This window comes from Lutzomyia longipalpis, chromosome 1 (genome assembly GCF_024334085.1).
Source record: "Lutzomyia longipalpis isolate SR_M1_2022 chromosome 1, ASM2433408v1".
Taxonomy (NCBI): Eukaryota; Metazoa; Arthropoda; class Insecta; order Diptera; family Psychodidae; genus Lutzomyia; species Lutzomyia longipalpis.
The window spans coordinates 3,969,808-3,994,379 of NC_074707.1; the positions used below are offsets into that span (position 1 = coordinate 3,969,808).

A 24,572-nucleotide genomic window follows, 5' to 3' on the forward strand; every position below is an offset into this window, starting at 1 on the left:
CAGCCGGCGCGCGTAAAATAATTCAGATAAAATAATTAATTACTAATTAACAAATCATGAGATTTCAGCAGATAAAATTCTTTTTTTTTTTCATAGAATCAGCTTTAATGTAAAAAAAATGCTAAATGTTGTACTCCTCAGCATAGATTTGCAATCCAACATAGGGTGCTGTTGTAATGGGTAGCAGGGTGGCTCTATGTTTATCCTCTGGGGCAAGATCACTGGCTTTGAGCCACGGGAATCCCTCAAGGTGCTTATTCTCACCCAATGCAACAAATGCCGATTGTGTTGTATGCAGGACAATCTTAAAATTCGTATCCTTCTCCAGTGCTTTAAGCCCTTTGAGCCTTCCCTCGAGGACAGCAATGGACTTTTTGATATTCTCCTCAAATTCAATCAAATACTTATCATCATTGCCAACATCAGGCAAATCTTCAATGTCAAAGATATAATTCTCCAGGACATGATCATCCTGATTGAGAAGCATTTCTACTTTTGTTAGCTTCTTAATGCGTTTGAGAGTCCTCACGGTTTCCAGGATACTCTTAAGGTAGTCATTGAGTGGTGGGTAGATGGACTTGTAGACGAACGTACTGAAGGAGCGCCTCTTCCGGAAGATTGCACTCGGGTACACTTGACGTCCGTACAGGATGTAGTTTATGTAGATTTCCAAAACTTCCACAATTAGGTCATCATCTGCAAAATAAGGGAAATAGCCTAATAGAATAGAATTCTGAATCTTGAATTTAGGGTTTTTTTTAAGAGGATTAAAAATTGTTTTTGAGAAGTTTTTCTTTTCTTCTGTTTTAATTTGATTTTCTTTTATTTTTTTCTATTTGGGAAAATGATCAAAATCGGAGATTTTTCCAATTTATTTTAGCGTTTGAACGATTTGAATAATTTTAATTTCTTAGTCTAAAATTGAACAAAAACTAGAAAATATAATTCTTAGAACATCGGAAATTGAATAGACTCTGTAATTTAGGAAGTTTCGATTTTTTTAGCTGAAGGTAAATCGTCTAAAGTCAGATGTGAGTTTTTTAAAACCAGAATAAACCTCTTTAAGTTAGACTACAAAAGTCAGTTCTAAGATTTTTAAGCAGGGCCTTTGTTGTGGACTAGACTTAAGTTTTTTAAGATCAGGCTTTTAAGGTTTCAACGTTAGATCGGGCTGAACTGAGGTCGAATTCCTCTAAAAAGTCTGTATATAGGCCTGGCTTAATAAACGACTTAGCTTTGTTTCTTAAGTCAGGCTTAAGTTTTTAAGTCAAACTTACATTTTTTGAGGTGTTTCACAATTTTTGTTTAAGATAAGGCTCAGTTTTATTAGTTAAAACAGGCCAGACCTAGAATGCACTTAACCTTACCTCAGCAAGACTTAGGAAACTTAAGCTCAGCTAATAAAACTGAAGCCTGGTTTAAAAAAAACTTAAGTTAATTCTTTGCTATAAAGCGAAACTTATAAACAAAAACCGATATAATTTTTTTAAAGTAATTTTAGATAAAAATAAATTTCATTGCCTATCGAGAGATCGACGTAATTTTTAGTATTATGGACATTTAAAAATTTAAGGGATGGGAGGCGGGGGTCGGTAAAATCTCCGGGTCAGAATGCAATGTAAGGTGGTAACCCTATATTTTTCCTTTAGTTTAATGTTTAAAAGCCTTTAAATCTTCTTAAAATTAATAATGAAATTCTTATACCAATTTCACAATTTTGGAAACTTCTTAAAAAGATTTTTCATTTCTCATTATTATTGAAAGAGCAAACATTGTATACTTACTTTCCATGTTGACTTTTATAAAAGCTCAGAAATCTTATAAAGTTTCAGTGCACTAAGAAAACCAAAAAATACCTTAAATATTGAATGAAAAACTAAAAGAAAATGATTTTTGTGATGCTTTTTCTTTTGATTTGTAAACAAACTGCGAGAAAATGTAAACAATGGAGTGGGGGTAAGACAGCTATGAAACAGCTGATTTTGACAGCTAACCCAGCAGCACAGTGTGTGTGTGAACATTCAAGTGGGAAAAATAAATTTAATTTCGCTCCGTGGAAAAACGTAAAATTATGTCAATATTGTTGCTGAAGCAAATAAAATTCAGTGCAAATGCTGCAGAGACTGCCATGCTGATGGGCTACCTGCGTAGGTATTCCCGGAAGAGTGATCCCAAAAACATTGATAGCTCATATAAAATCGTGAAAATCCGTGACTTTCAAGGTGAGCTTATTCCTCGCGCAAAATGCGTCTCATGTGAAATTCCTATTTGTTTTTGCAATCAACATTTAAATTCTTATCACGAAATTGCGTCTCTGCTCTCTCGTGTCAACCCTATAAATAGATGATGGGGGACCCCTTGGCGGAGAAGGAGGTTCCCTGGCACTATTCTCCCCTAGTCGCTTCTACTTGCCTGGCTCCCTGGGGCCAGCTTGGCTGACGCAATCCACGACAATCTCAACAAATATCACGTTGGAGGATCTCGTGGATTTCGAGTCAAAGTCCTCACAAAAGTTCCACATTAGCTGCCAAAAGTGCCCCATGTTGATACGAAATACCCTCAAGGAGCTCTTTCCCACCGTTCCGGAAGCAACTGCACCCAATGATGTTGCCCTTGTGACACTGACCTCGCCAGCCGAGACAGAAAATAATGCCAAATCAGTGAGACATTGCCCCCACATTCACTCACTCTGATGCAAAATATTAATGCCAATCCTTTCTCTTTTTTTTTCTTGTCCTTCCAGTTTGTTCTCATTGCCAGAGAGATTTGCAGTCGATTGCGACACTCAGGGCATTGGGCGGACTTTATTAATCCCTTCAGTGGTAAACCCTTCTATTCCTTCATTGGTGCCGACTTGTACACAATCGATGAGAGATTTCGCGGGTTTGGCATGAAGATTGAGGATACAAATCAATGCCGAGTCATCAGTGCTGATGATCAAATCACATTCTCCGGAAATGTGTTCACAAATGCCCCAGCTAGTTTGGACATTATTCGATCCCTCTTGGATGAGTAGCCTAAAATTGTCTCTGATAAAGAAAAAAAAAGAATAATCAAACATCTCCCAGAAGACATTGAATTGTCCCAAAGTCACGTGTATACAAGAATTTTGTAGATAGTACAATGTAAATTATATTCTTGTAAGAATATTTTTGATCTTTTTTAATGTAATTCTCTTTTATTCCAACATTTTTCGTGATTCTCGTGGTTAATATGTGATGAATGATTGGAGAAATTGAATTTGGAGGGGGTTATCTCATTGTTTTTTAGAGAATAAAAAATCAAATAATTTATTCTCATGGCTGTTTGAAGAAAATAATACAACAACAGTTTGAAATTAGTTGTTGAAGATCTCCCTCAAAATAAGCCATAAAAATTTCCAAATATTAAAAATTAATAGCCTATCACACGTTAAAGTCAATGAGGTGAGCGTCCTGACCTCGTTCTTGTTCGTTTTATTCTTCATTTTAATACTTTCAAAGCTTTAAAAGATTTATTTTTATCTCTTTCTTTTTAGGATCTGATCTCACGTAAGTAATTTCTCACGTATTAACTTTAACTTATGCTGATTTTTCAGTTATTTATTTAGGCATTTTAGGAGTTTCTTCTGAAATTTCAACGATTTCAAGGATTTCTTGGTCACTGAATACAACCCATTGCTTGGGAAACTGATAAAAAATATATGAATTTAAACTTGGCGCGTATTCGAGGTGGGATAGAAAAGATGGTGAATTCCAATGGTGAAAGAAAAAATGTGGGGAAAATGAAAACTTTGGCGGGAAAAATAGAAAAGTGTAAAATTCAGTTGAATAAAGGGCAATTTTTTGAACCAGCTTGGAAACGAATAAGAATCGAGTCGAAACTAAACTCTTTTAGGTACCTATAAAAAAGCTTTAAATCTGTATTATAAAAATTTTATCTTCAAAAAGCTAGGTTATAAATTTTATCAAAATCTTGCTTAAAAAAATAAGAAAATTAATAATTGAATAGGAAGGAAAAAGAATTTTCCTTTTCCCCCCGGATTCATATTTAGAGAAAAAAAAAGAATTTTAGTTTAACATTTTTTTTCTAAACTATTATTTAAAATTTTAAGCGCAAAAAACCGTTTCATTGCCTTTCACTATTTTATGTCGTCATAAGGCGTTTTGGAAACTCTTGTCTCCTTCCTCAGGCCTAGGAGTAATGAAAGAAAAGTAGCAAAAAATCATATCTTCGTTAAATTAATTTAATTAATCTTCTTTTTAGTTACTTTCAAACCAAAAATTGCAAGAAAAATAAAAAAATAATAATAAAAAATATTAAAGGAAAATTGAAAAAAAGGACCTCGTGTGAGGAGGTTGAACCTTTTTGAGTTAATTCACCCCAAGTTGGAATAAAGGAGAAACCACGCAAATGTCTAGTGGGGGATGATCTGCGCAGGAGTGGCATATGTCCTGGAAAAGTCCTCGCCATTCCCATAGAGAAACATACATACAATTCCTTCACCATCTCTCTCTCCCCTTTGATACCCAACCACATCGTGTTTGTTATTTCGCATATAAAGTATTGCAGCGTCCTAAATAGCAAGATAAAGGTTGTGCAGCGCAATTTTTTTGTGCTTTTCCCTCTTTGCCAAAAAAAAAAAGAAAAGAAAAAACGAAGAAGTGTTGAGAAAAGTAGAGGCTACAAGTTTTGTGATTAAATTCGTTTTTGGGGGACAAAATTATGTCATTTGTTGCTCTCTTTTGTAGAAAATATTACTTTTGTTGGTTTAAATTGCCATACCTCAATGTATTTACGCCCCAGTGATTTTTTTCAAAGCATCACGAATTAATAATTTTCGGAGTGAAAAGAACAAATTATTTTGTCAAAGTGATACGTCTCTTGTTCGTGGTACATAGTCCAATGGTACATTATGTAGTTGGAGAGACAGCTGAATGAGAACAGAGGCACAGAGTTCACAGTAGACGCAACGAGGGCACATAGAAGAGAATTTGGCACACGCCTTTTCGTGTTGACCATTTTGTGGATGGTGTGAAAATTTTTCTGCACATGGAATTTCCTGGAAAATTCTGCTTTGGTGTGCCATGGCAGAGACGCATTAAAGGGCATCAAATTAAATTATCATTTTGTACCTAAATGCGTGAGTGCGGTGGAATTTATTGGTGAAGTGTGTGGTGAGGAGCAATAAAATATAAAAAAGTGGGCGACAGAGTCCTCGATGATGTCCTTTTTTGTGTCTGCTCCAGTGCTATGTGTTGTGGTGTGGAAAATACGTTGAAAATTGTGAAAATTCATTGGGTGGGAAATGTAAGGAATTTCTCTCGAATGTATTTATTGATTCTCGGGGCCACGGTAGCATAGCTCTCCTGAGGAGCGCACACAGTTGGTGCACCAATATTGGGACAGTTGGAGTGGTTGTGGAGACAAAACAAGGAGGGCAAAACATTGTGAATTATTTTGGTGAAAAAAAAAAATCGATAAATTATTTAAATGTGAAAAAGGGTAAGGATACCACAGGACATCTCTTACACCCCTAAATACTGCCACCACCCACATAAATTAAAGCCAAACCAACAAACAAATAAATTTCCAAAAAAAAAAGAAAAACCTCCAACATCCAGGACGAGAGTGAAGGAAAAAGGGTGCGTTACGAGACAAAGGAGAGATCCTTTGGATGTTAAAATACAGAGAGACGCAGGATTTACGTCTTTTGTCAGTTCTTTTATAATTTTCCACGACAAGAATTATGCAATCCTATTTGATGAAATATTTCCACCCATTTTCCTCAGACTTTTTCTCATCCATCGTCGTGGAAGAGACACAAAAAATCCTCACAGGATGCTGCTAAAGACTCTCGCTCTCTCTCTCTGTCTCTCATGTACAAAATTAATATAAAACAGTGCGAGTTAAATTAACTGTGAGAAAAAGACACGCAGACAACAAAAGCAAATCCTCCCACACCCTTTAATGCGAAAAGAAACTTTTTAATTGGGAAAAAGGACACTGCCATATTACCTACTCAAATATTAAAAAAGGAAGAAAAAAAGCCGAAATTGATACCATCCGTGGGAAAAGAGTTTAAGCTCTTTTTTCCTCCCAAAAAAAATCTATTATATATAAAAATCTTCTAAAGTTTAGCTTAAAAAATAATTTAAAAAAAAAATAATCATAAAAATGACAGCAATGAATTTCGTGCAGAGCGAAGAAGTAGCAAAAATTTGGCCATTTCTCCTTCAAGTAAGTGCTGTGAGAATTATTTTCTTCTTCATCCCACCTCCCACTTTCATGCTGTGAGCCATCTTCATCTGCCCCATACCATCATTAACCATTTTTATTAATGTCGTCTGCGTCTGCATATTCACACACTTGTGAGAATTTTCCACATTTGCACTCACACACATCAATTGACACAGATTCACATGTGAAGAGCCAACCACCCACCCACCCCTTCAGCATTTGAGCCCACTTTCACTTTTTCCCCAACATTGCTTGCTTCCTTTTCTCAGGGTGTAATGGACACCTCAATATGTCCCACGAGTCAACCGGATATGATTGAGGTCCTCCTGTGGACAACATGTGCCGTCTTTGGCTTTGTCTACATGATGCTCGGCTATCGATGCCTCCGTGCCATTGGATTCCTCACAGGTTTAGCAGCAGGAGCGGGATGCGTCCTGTGGCTGCAGAGGCACAAAACTCTCCTCGGTAGTCCAGGAGATTCAGGTGAGTCGTCTACGTGATTTCCCATCGCGAATTTTTTTTATCTACATTTTCTTGCGGAAGTACGCCCTGGTGGATTTTGCTCTGTGCAGTGAGATGTTCCCAATGGAATTTAAACGAGATATTTTCACTGAATATTTTACAAAAATAAACCCATATAGTTTGGTTGTGATATATTTTATCTATATGCCTTGTTTGTTGATGAATAACAAAGAGAGAGTTCAAAGTTGATCTTGGATATATCGAAAAGCTAAAGTATTGATTTATTTTTGGAATGCACAGAATGTATTCAAGATAAAGAAAAACGAGACAGACGAGATGTGATTTTTAAAAGATTTTCTGCAATTTTATTAATGCTAATTTTCGGGGGTTTTTCCCACCTTCTGAAGGTGTGCAAAATTGGACATTAATTTAGATAAAACTCTTTGCTTTTTTGACTACATAGTAAACAAATTTTATCAATTATTGATCAATTTTTGAGTCCAATATTGAGTCATCAAAATTGACCTGAATTGACCAATAATTGACCAATGATTGATCAATCTGATTGATTCAATCATGATTGTGCTTTTATTGGCTCAGTCATTTTTTCTGGGTAAGAATAAAATTTTATTCGCTGTAAAATTACGTAATTTTATTTAAAAAAAATGAGTTTTAATTTTTATTTTTATTTGTACAGATTAATTAAGAAAACATATGCATGCATTATAAGGTCTTTCTGTATACCATGGTTCTCGAGATGGCGGCGAAATAATCGATGATTTAGCGAGTTTTGACCTCCCCGAATCTTATTTAATATATCTATCAAAATCTTCATTGTGGAATCAAATCCAATCGATTTTGATGCTAAAACTTCCTGAGCATAAATACTCTAAGAATGAAAAACTCCCGTGATAAACTCCTGAAGGCTTTAGGGCTTTAAAAGAAATGCGAAATCATCATCACGGATGCATTAAATTTCTTAGATGATCACGCTTACGTGAAGTTTCCTCACTTTTTCCCTCCAAAAAGCCTTCGGGAGTTTATCACGAGAGTTTTTCACTCTTAGAGAATACAGCCCCTGGTGAAGTATACAATGAATGTGCATGATTTCCGGCCGATCTTTTATTAGCCTGCCAAAAAGGCCCTTTACTTCACTTGATAAATAACGTTAAAATAAAAAAAAAATAATGCAAAGTGTCTTGATATTTAAAATATTTAACCCTCCGTATACTGTGACCAAAACACTTACGCGCATTACTATTGGGGTAGGTGACTGACCCCATAGGGCGTAGTAACTCGAAATATAGCTCTGGGGTCAGTCACCTACCCCACACAGTATACGGAAGGTTAAGGCCTAACCTTACAACAGCGTAAAAAGACGGTGTTCGTTGTTTTTTCTCACTTGCTCCTTGTCAATTTGTATTGCGCCGTCACTGTCAAACACGCGATTTCCTTGTTTTATAACCGCGTTTCTTGTTTGACAGTGACAGCGCAATACAATTTGACAATGAGCAAGTAAGAAAAAACAACGAACACCGTCTTTTTACGCTGTTGTATGGTTACCGCTTTAAGATCTGCATTTTTGTATAAGTTAATTCAGGGAAAAAAATTACAGAGAATATTTTAATTAGCTGTGCCTAAATTTTATTGAATATTCGTTTAAAATTTTTATTTTTAATTTTTAAGAAAAATTAAGAAAACAATTATTTAAAATATCTTATTTTCGAAATGGGGGAGAAAAAATATTTGTTATTTTGTTTAACCTTTAAAGACTTGGTTTTCGGAAGGGTTAAAAAAATCGTTAATCCTTATAGATTTTATTTTATTTATTCGCAAATTGCAGTGCGGAATTTTTATTTTTATTCGGAATAATTAAAATGATTAAAAATGAATCTTCTCGACGTTCAAAAACATTATTGCAAAAACATTAAAACTTTAGTGTGGACTACATCAACATTAGTGTCCTAGTTATTAATTTGTCGTGCAACTAAACTCAAATTAAACAACCATAAACAACAAACAGCTTTTATGAGAAAAGTTTGAATTTGTTCCAAACTTTTATGCTATACCTACCTACTATTATGTAGCATCAACAGGAAATTCAAGGCATTTTATTATATATTATATTAATTAAAATTTTCATTAAAATTTCCTCTCTCTCGCAATGACTATATGTAGTTAAAGTTGGTAAAAAGTATACTCATATAGCCCAAACCAATATGGTTCGTTTAAAATTCAAAGCAAAACCACATGAAGTGCATAGCGGAATTTACATAAATGCTCATAAATGTTTAAATGAGAATTACATAAAATACGCGCGGTTTGTATGACAAATTCAATTATGTTTGAGGAAATAAAAAGTGATGCAAATCAAACATTATGCATCACCGCAAAGAAATTCACCTCCAGGGATTATTTTTAAACATATATAATTTTATGCTCTGAAATCGAGATTTTGACCTATTTTATTATTTTTTTTCTTGTTCTTTACACGGAAAAACAAAATAATTAGCTCTGGCCGTGGCAGCAGGGCTATGTGGTGCAATGCTGGGTTCCACCCATCCCGTGGCTTCGGCCTTAGTGAGTGCAATTGCAGGAGCAATAATTGCTGGAGCCACAATGGTACTGTGCATTGCCACAATGCCTGATCATGAATTTGGGGAACGTGAGATTGTTGTGGCCGTATCTGGGGGTGCGGTTATATTTGCTGTGATGACCCTATGCTGTGCAAAATTGATTACGATCATCTCATCGAGCATCATTGGCTCCACAATGGTTCTCCTCTCTGTGGATTTTTTCCTCCATAGCCTTGAGACTGTTAAATGGGTGAGATTTTAATGTTTTTTTTATTTAAATTTAATTTTTCATTAAATAAATTAAATTCATTTAAACATTTTCCCGTAGATTGTGGCTATTAAGCCAATAGCAATGCCCCCACCACCCTGTTGGGGTGGTGTTATAATGTGCTCGTGGCCAGTGACGGCTTTGGTGGGAATCTTGGCACAATGCTTCATCACGGCGTGGCGTCTGGATCACAAGAAACGCCCCCAACCCTACAGAAGACACCTCGAGGCACCCATTACGGTACGAGGTGTACCGGATGTACCAGCAAATCGTCCCCCAAACCCTCCAGCAAGACCACGGGAGACTCGAGAGGAGGCAAGACAGAGGAAATTCCGGTACTTGTACCACATCCGCACCTCAAGAGGGGACATCATCTCACAGGTGTGTGCACGTGCCTGATGCTATAAAGGTAAAAAAAGACGGAGGGACAATAAAATGTAAAATGTTGAATATCCTTTCAGAATTGCGCTTCCGCCCTGCAAAAGCACATCCAACCACATTCGGGATCATCCTCAGAGCACTCCACACACATGACACACCTCCCGGATTCCGTGGCTCTCGATACGAAATCTTGAGACCACTGCTCAAATATCTACTATTAAGTCTATATATAATAATGTACATTCTTCACTTTCGTTTCTCTCAATACATTACCTAATGTTCTCTTTCCACGAGGACTTGTGCACTTTTTAGGAGACCTAGTCTCACCAAAATGTATTCAAAATACAAGGAAAATTTAATCAAAGACATTATGCGCTATCTGAATATCAAATATTCAGTTTATTATACAAAAAAAAATTAAAAATTTATCTGTAGATTCGATAGATTCTCATCGATATTAGAAATCATTTAGGATCAATGAGAAAACGACTTTAAAATAAAAAAAAAAGGATAACAAAATCCTGGTTTCCCGGAAGATCATTAATAATTGGGATTCATTTTGATTCACACGACAATATAATTCATAAGAACATGAAAAAAAATCCAAAAAATATTTGTTGACATGAAGCTTCCAAGACATTATCAATGGAGTTCAATGTAATTTTAAAAATATATATATTATATATAATTAGATTGTAAGTGAACAAAAAAAAAACAAAATCGAGGGACAAAAATGCATATGGCGTCTTCGGAAGCCATCCGGACGCCATATTGAGTGATGGAACAAAAAAACAATGTGACGAAAAAAAATCTGCTCAAAAATTATATGTTGAGGATTCAATCAAAGTTTATATTATGTGAGAACCGTTCTTATATGTTGTATTTATATTTAAATAATAAAATTCATTGAGAATAAAGTCAGGAAAAGGCTTTTTTATTGAACTAACCTAATTCTCTTCTCAGGACGTTTCTTGATTTTTTTCTTTAAATTCATTTATTTTTAAATAAGATTTTCTTTGAGAAACATTTCAGGGCCTATTTTGCATTTAAATTTGAGCATCAATTAGTTACAGAATTAAGAAGTTTTTGCTCAATTTATTTAATTTTGTAATAGTATTTCTATAAAAGAGAATTGAGCGTTTTTAAAGCAAAATAACGGAAATTATGGTAGTTCATCTATTGAAGAAAAGAGGACGCTAGTGGGAATTTGAATTTCAACGGCCGTTAGAAGTATTTAAATGATTTTATTAGAAAGAAGAATAAGAATAATTGATTTAATGAACGGAGAAATTGATAAATTCGTTGGAGTTTTGTTTTAGGTAATATTCTTTCTTCAAATCTCTTTTAATTAGCAATAGTTTTCCTAATAAAAAGTATAATTCACACAACGATTAAACGAATGGAAAGGAAAGAATTAAAAATTTAACCTCTTGCTTGATGTAATAAAAAGAAATTAAGGAAAATAATTATATTATGCGCAATAGTGGATGAACAATTTAGAACACATGATAATTTTCCAGAGAATACCTGGGAAAATTACAATTTTCCCGCATTTTCCACGAAAATAATCCCGCTTTTTTGAACTTTTAATTATGCTCTTCAATGGATTTTTTTTTTAAATAATAGAACCCTTTTGATTCTCTGAACTTTTCCTGCACATATTTTTTTTTAGTTTATAATTTTTAATTCCAGAAATGTCCAAACAAAATTTAATCCTAAATTTCAGTATAATGAGAAAGTAATTAAATTGAAGCTCAATATTTTCAGGATTTTCCACAAAAAATCATTTCCAAAACATAAAGGAAAGTAAATGAAAGACAAGAGAGAAATTTTGACGATTTTCGCATTTTATTTGATGTTAAAAATTATTGCTATTTTGATTTAGTGTCTTAATGGAGACATTTTCCTTTTTCTTTTTTTTTGTTAAATAACATTTCGGGAAATCCTTTTGATTTCCCATCACACTGATACATTTCACTGCATAATATTGTACACCTAAATTTATTCAATTGGAAGTCCCGCCGTGCTAAATATTCCGAACACGGAGCTGTGGAATCGATGATGAGTAGCTGACGTTGACAAGGAAGATCCCCAGGGGAATCAGGATGTAGCTGATCCAGTTTCGTGATAGCCCCACAGAGGCAGTTTGCATGGCTTCGGGATGTTCTCCTGAAATTATAGCCCGAACTACCTTCAGAATTAATATTACAATTTTGGAAGAGAAAATATTTAGAGCGGGAGGAGTGTGAAAATTTATCTTTGAAAAATTCCTTGAGCATTGTGCCCCGGTTTGGCTAAAAGAGAAAATCTCCCTCGTCTTCCACGCGGGGAGGAATGAATTTTAATATCCCTTCAGCCAGGGAGATTATGCCAAAAAAAGGAGGTGAACGCGAACACTATATGCGAAACACCTTACCATTTAACACGTGAACTCTAACACTGGCAACATCTGCATTTGATGGAGAACAGGAATATTTGCCAGAATCCGCCAAGTCGGCATTTTGTATTAACAAGTGAGACGTGGTGACATCACCTTTCTCCGTTATCACTGAGACACCTCCTCGACTGCTGTCGTAGTTAATCACCTGCAAAAAGACATTTGGATGTTGCTTTTGAGAAAATTCCCTTGTAACCTGTCTATTAAATTAGGCAAATAAAATGCAATGAGAATGGCGTCAAAGTTTTTAGCAGCATAGGGAGTTTCTTATTGATAAGTTAATTAATTAATTAGGATCTTCTTATCATTAAGTCATGTGAATTTTCTTGTTTAGGGAAAATGGGGAAAATGTGAAGGGAAACAGGATAAAATATACACACTATGCATAAAAAGTCTCCAGACGAGAAAACTTTTAATTTTTAAGGTTCATTTCAAGTGATTATTACTCCGGCTAGGCTTAACCAATTTTCAAAAATCTACCGGTTTTGGAAAGGTGAAAAATGTACCTTTCTAAAATCGGTAGATTTCTGAAAATCAGTTAAGCATAGTCGGAATAATAATCGCTTGAAGTTAAAAATTGTATTTTTCCTTTTCCCGCTAAACCATTCTATAAAATTAAAAATAAATATTTTGACAGCAAATATTCATTTTTGCACTTAATTATCATAACAATATTACCTACATTTTAGTGTTAAAATATTAATTTACGGCCTTTGTTTCAGCCAAATTAATTTATGTCTCATTTCAAAAATAACACAACAACACACGAAAAGCACAAAAATTAAATGTTGACCATTTAGCATGATAAAGCAATTATTATTTAAATGTTTTTTTTTGTAAGTATTCAATAGGCCGTATTAATATGATTTTGAGGTAATTATTATTGTTTAATGACATATTTTTGTTTGAAAAATCAATTATATGTAAATGATGATTTTCAAAAGGGGCTGTACCTATATAATTGAGCATCATTTCATTTATTTTAATTTATTGCTAAAAATCTTCTGAAATAGATTTTCATAAAAAATAATTTCTAAAAGAAATAAATTAAAAATCCTGCAAAGAATAAATTTTTCTTTCAAGAATTTTCCTTTAAGGGATTCCAGGAATTCCCTACGGTGAATAAAACCAGCTAATTCCTGCAAATTCCATACTTACAGATGAGATAAAAAATTCAAATTCAAAATTCAAATTATTTTATTCATTCCATTATACCTAATTACAATCAAATTCTATTCGATACAATAATTGATATACTGGAAGATATACACAGCACCGAAGTTCGTTGACTTGTTTGGTGCTGGAGATTGCAGATGTCGTCATTATCAGTGATGGCATCCGCGTTGATCACTCCACTCCTTCAATCGATCAGATCCTCCCTTTTGGGGGCAGTTAGTGTAGACACAGATCGGCATTAGCCAGCACAGACACATTGGGAAGCAGCTCCTCATTCCCAGACAGATGGCACCGAGGTGGTGCAGAAGATGACCGTTAGGCCACAGAATTTTTTCGCCAATTATGGCTCAATCAGACTCCAGAACTTTCAGAAAGGCACAGTTGCCTCAAGATTGGGAAGGATAAATTTTGTAGAAGAGATAGGAAAGAAGGAAAGAAGGAAACACGGGCCAGAACGGCAAGCCGCAGCGGGAATCGAACCCGCAACCTCGGCCGGGAATGGCGTGGTGTTGTGTTTTAACTCACTACACCACCGAGGCAAAGAAATAACAAAAATTATAATGAATTGCAATTTTCTCATATTTATGTATTTTTCATGTATAATCTCCGCGAAAATGCGGAAAATTGCAGAAAATGCAAATCTCCAGCTCTCGCGGGACTTTTAATTGCTATTCAAATTAATGCCATGTTACCTGTGTGAGTTTTGCAAAGATATGGATCTCGTGAATTATGAGATTCACCTCCGCAAATTGAACTAATGCCCATTGCCACATTGAATATTCATATAATTATTTTCCCACATTTACGAATGCGGCGGAATTGGAGCTTTGAAAAAGCCCTTGGAGCTGAAAATGAGTCGAATCGGGAAATCAGGAGGTACCTACACCTACCTAACCTATATAGGTATGTATGAGTTGGCAGAATCAGGAGGCACCCACCACCCTCCAGTGAGGCAGAACAGAACATATGCAGAGAGAATGAATATGGGTGAATCAATAAATGATGTGCGAGAGAAGAGGAAAGATAGGAATGAAAATTTCCAATTGATATTCTGCCATTCTCCACAAACTCTTCCCTTGAGGGTGATGTTAAATATGATATAGGATCAGATAAACCAAATACTCGTGTAAAATATTTTGTACATTTTTGTCACCAAGAGCTACGAGGGCAAATGCCTCGTGAAAATGCTCGGAATTTCCCGAAAAATATCTCATTAGAAGGAAACTTTTAAATAAATTCTAGATTTAAAATTAAAAGAATTTGCTAAGGACTCAAATAACGAATTCTTTTCGGTTGTAATTCTTGGAATTTAAAACCCAAAGAAGAAAGGAAAGCGAGGAGAAAACTGAATTTGTGACCTGTATGGTACTTTGCATACAATTATTCCATTTGCAAGGAAATGCTCTTGCATTTTACTAAAATCCAATAGAGGATTAATTGAGATTACCGCGAAACTTGCAGTTGTTTGCAAAACACAACTCCAGCAACAGCAGTATTGGATATCCCATTTCTTAGGAGATAAAATTAAATGAAATACCAAGAATGTTGAATTCAAAGCGTGACTTCAATTTCCATATAAAGCTCTGATTCTAAAATGGAAATCCTTGCTCAACGTTCCAAGAAGTTTCGTTATGGCGGAAGCAGAGAAGACGCGCGCGAGGTTGAAGATATCACAGAACTTCCTACTCTATTCGAGGTACAAAGCGATGAGTATGCTTCTCTGTGAGTAAATTAACTTACTCCTTAAACATGAAGAATTAATTTTAGGTGTATGAAGTTTCTTTAACTCAAAATAATTTAAATTGTCTCACCAACTAGAAAATTGCGTAAATTAAATTTCGCAGAGGAACTTTTGTTGGTATAAGAGCATCCACTTCCAGGGGTTTCACCCGGAGACTTCGGGTTTCGGGGTATGATCTCCGGGCTGCGGGTTTAGGATGAATTTCTGCGAGTCAAACGATTTAATTTTTTTTTGCTTTAATTTTCGATAGTATTCAAAAACTAAAAAAAAATCGAAAGTTGAATAGACTCTGTAATTTAGAAAGTTTCGATTTTTTTAGCTAAAGAAAAATCGTTTTAAGTCAGATCTCAGTTTTTCTAAACCAGAATAAACTTCTTTAAGTAAGATTACAGTTATATTCAAACTAGGTTTAAGTTTTCAAAGTCAGTCCTAAGATTTTTAAGCAAGGCTTTTGTTTTAGACTTGATTTAAGTTTTTTTAAGGTCAGGTTTTTAAGGGTTTCAAGGTTAGATCATGCTGAACTGAACTAAAAGTCTAACCTAGAAGAACTATAAGGTGTGGCATAAGAAAAAAAGGCCCGGCTTAATAAATGGCTTACCTTACATTTACCTTACAACTATTTAAGATTAAGTTTTTATAGTTAAACACAGGCTAGGTCTAGAATGCACTTAACACTACCTAAGCATGACCTCGGTTAAAAAACTTAAAATTAAAACTGAAGCCTGGTTCAAGTAAAATTAAGCCTGGCTTAAAAAAATTCAAGCCTATCCCTTATGCTAAAAAAGTTCGCGAAAAAAACGAAACTTAGGTACAAACAAAAACTGACTTAAATTTTTTTAAATAAAAAAAATCTAAATAAATGAAAATAAATAAAATGAATGGCGGGTAAGTAAAATCTCAGAGTCAAAATGTAATGTGAGGTTGTAACCATAATCCTTAGAGTTTATACTAATTTTGTACTAAATAATAATTTAATATTGTTGTAAGTTCTTACCTCATCGTGATGAAACCAAAATATGTATGCAGGTGGGTCAGCACTGTACTTAATTGAACATGTTAGATTAATGGTGCTTCCCTTTTCCACGTGAATATCTGGTGCTCCCAAAATTGTTGCCGTTGGAACTGGAAAATCCATAGATGCGACAAGAGAAGAGAAAAGGGATAATTGTGAGGTGAATTCTCACCTGAATTGTAAATTTAGCAGTAGCATATTTGCATAGTTTTGTCTCGTGGGAAGAAATTATGTATTATACATTGCAAAAGTGATCAGAAAATGGAGTACGTGGTAGTTTGTGAATTTAATACTTCTCAGCTATAGATTTATTGTCTCTATGGGGAATTTCTCTTGTAAAATATATATTGTGAAATACTTTCTTAATCCCTGAACATTAAGAAGAATGCAAGAGGTGCATTCAAGGTGGTTTTATATTGTTAAAGAAAGAGAAAAAAGTTTAAAAGAAAAATTCAAAAGTTAATGAGAAAGATGTTTTATGTGTCTTAAATTTTAATAAAATATTCTTTCATATAGAAGAAGTGAAATTTTGAAAATTTCCATTTTAATATTAAATCTTGACACAGATCAAAAACATCCTTGACATAATTTTCTTAAATTTTGAGCATAAAATTAAAAACTAATGCAAAGATATTTTTCTTCCTTCTTGATTAAAATTCAAAAGGTGAACTCACGAGCTTTTTTGTGCGAGAGGTTGTGGAAAAAAAGTTTCCAAAGTAATAAATATTGTCGACCTTGTCGAGAGACTTTAGTCTCTTGAAATTTTATGAGGATTATCCTAGGATTATCATATTTCACACGGGGATCTTGTAAAATAATGATTTGTTACGTGAAAAATTCGACCATTTATTGGTGGAAATCGAATCCACTTTATTGGATCTTTTTTCCTGGAATTAAAATCCCTCAGCACATTTTAAGTCCTTTTAGGCATTTAATATTTAATTTGTGGTTACCTTTTCAACTAAAAGGGTTCCGGAAAATTATTTACTGACCATTTTGTCTAATTTGCGCAAAAAGCTTTTAATGCGGATGAAAAGCCTAGAAAAAGCTCCCAACATTACGTCAAAAGTAAAGAGAATTATTTTCCTATCCCTAATTTAATGTCAAAAAGGAAGATTTAGGACGAATTTCTCCCTATATATTTAACCAACTCGCACTGTCCCTTCGTAATTCTGAAGGGATATGCAGTAGAGTTTTACTCTTTGGATAGTCAAACACGATGCAACCATGTGGATCATATTGTGTGTGTCAAATAATGAATTTAGAATGTTCTAAGCTGCTGGGGCTATGAGGTGAAGTGACAAACTTACCTACAACACTGAGATAGACGAAGTAGCTGAGTATTGGCTGTGTTGATATTTGACACTCATACACCCCGGCATCCCTTTTCTGCACCCACTTAATCTGCAGTGTCCAATCATCGGATTCTCTATGGTAGACAGTTTGAAACCTCTGGTCTGTCGTGTATACATAGCTACCCACGGTGAGGATGTGAATGTCTCGCTGTCGTATCCAGGAAACCTTTGAAAAGGAAGACGAGTTATTATATTGAGTGGAAAATGATGAAAATTGCGCTACACCACCACTGGAAAATCTTGTCTTCTTCTAAGGAGGAGCTTTTCTGAGGTATTTTCCAAAGGATAATTTCTATATGATGAAAAATGTGGTTTAGGAGCTTTAGATTATATATACAACATACATAATGGGGGGTAAGAGGGTGTGTAAAACGTTCCTAAAGTAACAACGAAAAAAGGACCAAAAGAATGTTTTCTCTGAGTGAGAGGAATCCTCAACAAAAAGTTTTGTATATATACCAACTTACTGTTTTATTGCCCAAGTTTCGAACACGACAATTGAGATAAGCGGATTTCCCAACGAGGGCTGTCACATTTGAGAGGGTCATCGGGTCAAAATAGGGATCCGCATAGCTTGTGGGTGATGATGATGAATACACCCACGTGGTGGTTTCAATACTAATATGCGAATTGAATTCCTCAGCGAATTCATCAGCCAATCCAACTGTGAGGATAACACCTGCAAAATGAACAAGTCAAAGGAATTTACTTCACATTGGGGGATTAAAAGTACAAAAAAAAAACGAATGAAACCCCAACCGGTATGTAAATGTTTAAAATTTAGTTCTCTCTAACCCACCCCAGGGGTTGGCTTTTTGTTAGCTACAATATGGGTACCAGAGAGTAGTAGGTACTACTAACCAGCACGGATAAGGATTTAAGTTGAAAGTGACAGAGTTTGTTATGTGCAAAAAAAAGAAGGATGAAAAGTGCAGACAGTGAAAAAGCTCTCTGAAAGATTCTCTATTTGTTCTTGTTCTGAAATTTGTCTCATGGGTTTGTAGAGTGAAGGGAGAAAGTACAACACATAGAGTCAATGTAGCCTCAAGTATAGAAATTTTGCCTTTTGTAGCACAAAGTTGTGTTTTGAGACTTTCTTCTGTTTCATTTTCCACCACATCTTCTTGCCCCATTTTCACTACAATGATAGGGGTAGGTAGGGGGTGTAAAATTGTAAAATGTGTACAAAAGTTAGTTAACTCCAACATAACATGACACATAAGCCATACATAGAGAGAGAAAATGGAAATGGAATGAGTTTTCCACGCGCTGTAGCTTTGCTATATATACACTGCATAGGTATGTATGTAAAAGATTTTAGTGAAAGTTAATGAATAAGGTGACTCATTTTATTGTTATTATTCTTGTCATGATTTTCTCACAATATTCACCCATTTTGTCATCCTTTTCCCACCCCCAACATACTGCAAAATCATCCACCCACCCAATGGGATGCTGATGGGAAATGTGCTTCATGCTATTTTCTTGGTCTTTTCTTCTATTATTATGTTTATGCTCTATACAAGGAACTCCACTGGAGTATTGGAATCTCCAATGTATTGGAATCTATGCGAAAATGCTAAATTGACTACACCGAAGGAAAACAATCTTGTATTGATTTTGAAATTTTCTCCAATGTTGTTTGTGCTATATAGAAAATTACTTTCAATTCCAAAGTAGTAGGTTCTCACTATAAAGAATTTTTATTTCAATGTAAAGTCAGATTATATTCCAACATCTTATTCTACGAAAAGAGATTTGAAAGTTTATAAAGGAAAAGTCTCCTTCAGCAAACACGAAGAAATACTTTGTTGAGAATAAACTGTCTGGGAAATTTCATGGAAATTATTAACATTGCATCTTGATGAATATTCTGCGCTCAACAGAAATTCTTGCATTATGAAAAGGATATAAATTTTTTCATTATAAATGAAGGTGGGATGTAGTTCCAAAGAATTCTGAAAAAATTAAAATATTGCAAAAGACGGTGTGAAATTCTTAAAATGAGCAAAAAGCTTCTTTCTTCCGTGAAATTAAATATTGTTACTTTACAATATTTTCATTCTTGTGCTTATTATGCTCAAACAATGTATCTTTGATGCTATATTATGTATGTTCTCATAAAATTATTTATTTGTCTAATGGTTAATCTTCTATTTTCTATAGAACAAAGCTCTATTTAACATGACGAAAAAAGCTCTAATTCGTTTTATTATTTTTCTATCAAATTCCTAGGAAATATGTAGAGATACTTTTGAACCTATTCTATAGAAAAGCATAATTAAATAGAAAGAGATAATGCGATGAAATTTAATATAATATTTTTTTTTATAAATGAAAATAATGATAATTTACTAATGAGAAAAAATTAAAAATTAATTAAAGGATAAATTATTCATTTACCTACCTGGTATAAATATGATGATAGCATAAATTGTAAAACCTTTCATAATATCCAATATCATCACGTCATATTTCATTGGTTATGTGTCCACATGAGGTTGGTTATAGTGACCAAAATCATTGGGAGATTGATGTCTCCCACGTATAATTATTTGTTCACATTTATGTTTTATTAATTGCATGAAATGTAGATAAATTCGTCCCTTCAGCACCACAGCGCAATAATGAGCTTTTATCCAACAACAACGGTCAAGTTCAACTGAAAGCATGAAAGAGCTTTTATGTAGGTAACATACAGAGCTATATAGTGTGGCAAAAAGGTGTCTGATGAAGCTTTTTATTCAGGTGGCTTAATGTGAATGTGGTTTTGCCAATACCTCAATTTTTCCATTCACATTTCCCGGGAAAAAAAACGTTGAGATTTAAAATTGGAAAATTGAACAATTTACTTTTTTTGTATATTTGCAACCAATAAAAAATCTGTTATTTTACTAAATTAATATTGAGCCGTATCCTAATTGCACAATTGAATAAAAAAATATAAATATAGTCCCGAGGGGATGTTTTTTTTGTAATATTTAGATTTAATTAAAAAATTTAATTGAATATTTAGTTTTCAATGAATAAATATAAATTTGCATTTTCATTTAGAATTTTCGAGTTTTAATTGAGAAAAAGGTTTAAAAAAAATCAGTGTTCTATTTCTGGCAATATGCCATTTATTTTAGCTATATATTCAGAACTTTTTATTTATAACTGAAGGATTTAAAATTTATTTCGCAGGAGTTTTTTTTAAATCCAATTATTTTTGTTTCTTCTTGCCCTTATGTGTGAAAAAGTTCGTGGAAAAATGCATGAGAAATGTCCAAGGGGACATGAATGAATGGGTGGTGGGTTGGTGTTAATTGTCGCTTTTTCCGTAAATCTCGGAGACTTCTTAAAAAGCAATTAGTTTATGCTTTTATTCAAGGAAAATGTATGTGCGAATGTGTCGTGATTTGGAATGGTCATAAATCACAAAAGTATATTTGTCCCACAAGACATTTTCCTCTTTTCTTCCGCACATAAAACATTGATGGCGGGCCAGCCGAGGTGTGCGAAACATTGGGGGATGAGAGATTGGCGAAGAAGTTTAGTATGAAGAATCATGAAGGAAATTCTCTCTTGATGGTATAGCTTTTGGCTTGATATATCAAACAAAGAGGCGCAAAAGAACTTTGCGGATGCTACCACCAGCAATGGCACATAAAGACGGAGGACTGTGAGGTTCCGAAATCGATGCAAATAATCAAGTTACGTTACGGTAAATTACTCACTGGGGAGGCGCACAGGGGTGAGTTGGTTTGGGGGTTGAAAGGAGAGTTCGAGTACTTCAAGTGGGTAGGTGTGGGGGGTTGAAAAAGAACATCAAAGTGGGAAGGTGAATTGGAGAAATTGATGAAGAGCAAGAGTCGAGAAAATTGAGAGTGGTTTAAGGAGTTTTCCCCATAAAGTGCTTTGGTGGAAAACTGAAAAGCATTTTCTCCAATAAAGCAACAAATTAAATTAAGCATAGTGGGAGAAATATTGAGAAAAATGCATTCATTTGCAACTAGTGTTGCAATCAATTTAACCACATACATATCATGTGCACTATGTTGCTACATACATTATGTATACTTGATATATTTTCTCAACAAATATCTTTATGTTGATGTTTATTTATTCTAACTCTGTGGTATGAAAATGTTTATATGTAGCATAGTATATTTCATTTTATATATATTATGAGGATTTTTGTTACATACAATAGTATGAGATACATAACATTCCGTTTCCGCAATGTCCGCCAAAATAAATAATGTAAGAAAAATGTTTACATGATGTGCATACATAGCATGTTGATTGTTTGTTTCCTGTATTTTATGCCAAATTTTCTTATTGTCTCTGAACAGACGGAGGTGAATTTTGGTTGACGTCTTCGCGAGGAGCATTTTTTTGACACTTGGGGGAGGATATTTTGCGCCTTAACTTAACATAACCTCAATGCAAATTTTGTGACAAAAAAAAAATCAAAATTGTGCAAATTTTCGACTGAAAAATGCAATAAGAGCACAAGGGAAGCCCCCCGGGGGGCATTGCAATGTATTTTTTCCCATATTTCTCACTTTTTTGCACAAAAAAATTTATTTGAGGTTATGTTGCCGCGAAAAATCCTCCCCCAAGTGTCAAAAAAATGCACCTCGCGAAGACGTCAACCAAAATTCACCTCCGTCTGTTCAGAGCCATTGAAATAAAAGAAGTAAAATTGAAAAGAAATATAGGTAAATTATGTATGTATGCATTCATTTATGTGAAATTTAAATAAAAGATTTTAACCACAAATTATAACGTTTTAAATTCAAATAATTCTTTCAAATTATTTCAGTTGAATAAAATAAATAAAATAAATTTTAAAAAAGCATAAGATTCCTCGACTCAAAATGAGATATTCATCCTTTTAAGTGAGAATCTTTGAAATCTCCTCCCTCCACCCCCGATGTAGATAGCAGACAGAAAAGATAGAAACTATTTAGAGAGGAAGGAATAAAGGGTGACTATTCAATGGTTTTGTGTGTTTGAATTGAAAAGGGGAAAGTGTGATTCGCATTATTGGAGTCTCAAGTATCTGTGAAATATTTCTCCTTCAATCCTCCGCCTCCACTCCCCCCCCCTCCCGGAGTCTCTCTATTATGTAGTATTAGGACGATATAGAAGAGGGTGATAAATGGAAAGTATGGGGTTGATCCAGGGGGAGCTTTTAGTGAAGGGAGACGTCGTGAATTCTTATGGGTTTATCGCAATTGGAAAATATTTGAGAAGGAGCATGGTGTTGTTTGGGGTGGATTGGTGAAGAATGCGAATGGTAAGAATTTTACTTGTTATAAATTTCCCCATGGGACAGTATTACTCTCACAGATAGAATTTATATCCATTATACAATTTAAAGTGTTGGCTTTTGTCTTGGGAATTTTTGAACTAAAAGTTTTCTTTTTATCTGCTTTCTGCTTTCCTCTGATTTTTCCTTTTAAGGAGAGGAAAACTTGTAAGAAAAGTCATCAATAAGGGAAATTTTTAATAAAAAAGAATTAAATCTTAAACGTAATAACTTTGTAGAAGGAAATTATTTTAAATAAAATTAGAATTAAGAAATAAAACTTTCTTTGAGATAAGAAAACTTTCTAATCAAGTTCAAACCTTCACACTCTTTAAATAAACATTAATTTGTTAAAAATAATTTTTGTTGATGTTTTAATTTAATTTTCATTTTGACCCACATTACGTATTTGTCCCACACACGCGGTTTCCAACGGGGTTGGTAGTTTATTTAAATTTTAGCAGATTTTTCCATCGTGTATTGGTTGCCTTTTTTTGCTCAGCTATGCCACACATTTGCCACGAATCCCATTCATCACAGTTTTGTTAAAAATAAAAACTCGACAAAAGTATGGAGGAAATGCAAAAAAATCATAATAAAATATGCTGTTTGTTATGTATGATGTTTTGCTGTTTTTTTTTTGGCTCCAACAAAAAACAATCCGAGTCGAGAGAGCGCTCTGTGATGGAAAAAAAGCTCCCCGGTGGGTGCTTGAATAAAAAAGCTCACCGTTCCTATTAAATATAATCTAGAATTTTTGCCACTAATATACCCAAATGTTTTTTATCCTTGCACTTTTATGTCCTTTTTAGGTCACCACACACACAAAACACTGCTGCTGGACAAATAACAAACAATTTGGCATCCTTCGTGTGTATAAGGGATGATTTTTTTTCCTCTTCACAGGAAGTCTCTTCAATACAGGAATGTGGAGAGTCGGTGGCACCACCAAAACAGGACTGGGTGACGTCCTGTCGCGACGCATTTGGCAGTGCGATGATGAGGAGATGATACACTGTGGGGAGCGCGCGCCAAACTCGGGAGGGCACCCCAAAGTTATACCTCCTGGATGGGTGAGAAAGAGACCGTTGCGAGTGAATTATCCCCATCGGATGGTACCCGGAAAATTGTCGAGAAGTCTCGTGTTGGGGAGCATGGAGCGTCTGCGCGAGTCAATATCTCCACCATCAGCCCCCCTCCGATCAGATGGCTGTACAGCCGCCTCGGTTCCTCCACCCGCACACCGGGAATGGTATACTGAAGCAGCTACCCCGCAGCCGCCGCGTGGAAGCAACAGCCGCGGCCGCTACGGCTGTACTACTATAGCACCCTTCATCCCCAGCAGGATGAGAGCTTGTATAGAAACTATACGACGGAGAAGATGAATGCCTTCTTCGGATTATTTAGGATGCATCACACACACTTTCCTCGCCATCAGTGTGTCCTCCCCAATCGATGGAAAAGTGGAACGCGCTAACATCAAAAGGAATAAATGCACGAATGTTGATTCTCACGATTTAGAATGTTGACTCTCTAAGAATATTTCCCCCACTATACGGTACATTTACAAAATTACTATTATACATAATGTATTGCAATAAATGCCTTAACCCTTGGAATGCGGAGCGGGGTCGCTGAACGACCCC

At 34.8% G+C, this 24,572-nt stretch overlaps 5 protein-coding genes across 7 annotated transcripts in view; 2 read left to right on the forward strand and 3 right to left on the reverse strand.

Annotated features, from left to right (window-relative positions):
* Positions 1 to 24,572, reverse strand: part of LOC129786570 (nuclear pore complex protein Nup88) — an 850,897-nt gene that overhangs the window by 289,751 nt on the left and 536,574 nt on the right. The window lies entirely within an intron of this gene.
* Positions 69 to 1,958, reverse strand: LOC129786623 (DNA polymerase zeta subunit 2). Its single transcript, XM_055821746.1, has 2 exons — positions 1,785 to 1,958; positions 69 to 696 (listed from the first exon to the last, which is right to left on the reverse strand). Exons 1-2 carry the CDS (start codon positions 1,789 to 1,791, stop codon positions 122 to 124), a joined length of 582 nt encoding a protein of 193 aa, XP_055677721.1. The 5' UTR covers positions 1,792 to 1,958; the 3' UTR covers positions 69 to 121.
* LOC129786622 (cobalamin trafficking protein CblD-like) lies at positions 1,986 to 3,149 on the forward strand. The gene is made up of 3 exons (XM_055821745.1): positions 1,986 to 2,222; positions 2,344 to 2,660; positions 2,744 to 3,149. The coding sequence occupies exons 1-3, from the start codon at positions 2,072 to 2,074 to the stop codon at positions 3,014 to 3,016; spliced, it is 741 nt and encodes a 246-aa protein (XP_055677720.1). The 5' UTR covers positions 1,986 to 2,071; the 3' UTR covers positions 3,017 to 3,149.
* On the forward strand, positions 3,245 to 10,827 carry LOC129786604 (transmembrane protein 198). The gene is made up of 5 exons (XM_055821726.1): positions 3,245 to 6,219; positions 6,489 to 6,702; positions 9,194 to 9,507; positions 9,586 to 9,906; positions 9,987 to 10,827. Exons 1-5 carry the CDS (start codon positions 6,157 to 6,159, stop codon positions 10,098 to 10,100), a joined length of 1,026 nt encoding a protein of 341 aa, XP_055677701.1. The 5' UTR covers positions 3,245 to 6,156; the 3' UTR covers positions 10,101 to 10,827.
* On the reverse strand, positions 11,732 to 23,916 carry LOC129786606 (protein sidekick-like). Of its 3 annotated transcripts, none has more exons than XM_055821729.1 (7): positions 23,699 to 23,916; positions 20,035 to 20,289; positions 18,095 to 18,306; positions 17,583 to 17,793; positions 16,255 to 16,382; positions 12,323 to 12,491; positions 11,732 to 12,093 (listed from the first exon to the last, which is right to left on the reverse strand). In XM_055821729.1, exons 2-7 carry the CDS (start codon positions 20,105 to 20,107, stop codon positions 11,933 to 11,935), a joined length of 954 nt encoding a protein of 317 aa, XP_055677704.1. In that variant the 5' UTR covers positions 20,108 to 20,289; positions 23,699 to 23,916; the 3' UTR covers positions 11,732 to 11,932. The 3 variants fall into 3 exon arrangements, with proteins under 3 accessions (XP_055677704.1, XP_055677705.1, XP_055677703.1); XM_055821730.1 differs by having other exon boundaries at positions 11,732 to 12,075; positions 23,656 to 23,916; XM_055821728.1 differs by having other exon boundaries at positions 23,656 to 23,916.

Excerpts from the sequence above, each read along its gene's own strand:
- LOC129786622 (XM_055821745.1), top strand. The coding sequence starts at position 2,072 with ATGTCAATATTGTTGCTGAAGCAAATAAAATTCAGTGCAAATGCTGCA. Across the intron at positions 2,223-2,343 it reads GAAAATCCGTGACTTTCAAG|ATGATGGGGGACCCCTTGGC; the intron begins GTGAGCTTATTC and ends CCCTATAAATAG. Across the intron at positions 2,661-2,743 it reads CAGAAAATAATGCCAAATCA|TTTGTTCTCATTGCCAGAGA; the intron begins GTGAGACATTGC and ends TTGTCCTTCCAG.
- LOC129786604 (XM_055821726.1), top strand. The coding sequence starts at position 6,157 with ATGACAGCAATGAATTTCGTGCAGAGCGAAGAAGTAGCAAAAATTTGG. Across the intron at positions 6,703-9,193 it reads CGGTAGTCCAGGAGATTCAG|CTCTGGCCGTGGCAGCAGGG; the intron begins GTGAGTCGTCTA and ends CAAAATAATTAG. Across the intron at positions 9,508-9,585 it reads GCCTTGAGACTGTTAAATGG|ATTGTGGCTATTAAGCCAAT; the intron begins GTGAGATTTTAA and ends ATTTTCCCGTAG.
- LOC129786606 (XM_055821729.1), bottom strand. The coding sequence starts at position 20,107 with ATGAAATATGACGTGATGATATTGGATATTATGAAAGGTTTTACAATT. Across the intron at positions 17,794-18,094 it reads GAAACTTGGGCAATAAAACA|GTTTCCTGGATACGACAGCG; the intron begins GTAAGTTGGTAT and ends TCCTTTTCAAAG. Across the intron at positions 16,383-17,582 it reads CGTCTATCTCAGTGTTGTAG|TTCCAACGGCAACAATTTTG; the intron begins GTAAGTTTGTCA and ends TGGATTTTCCAG.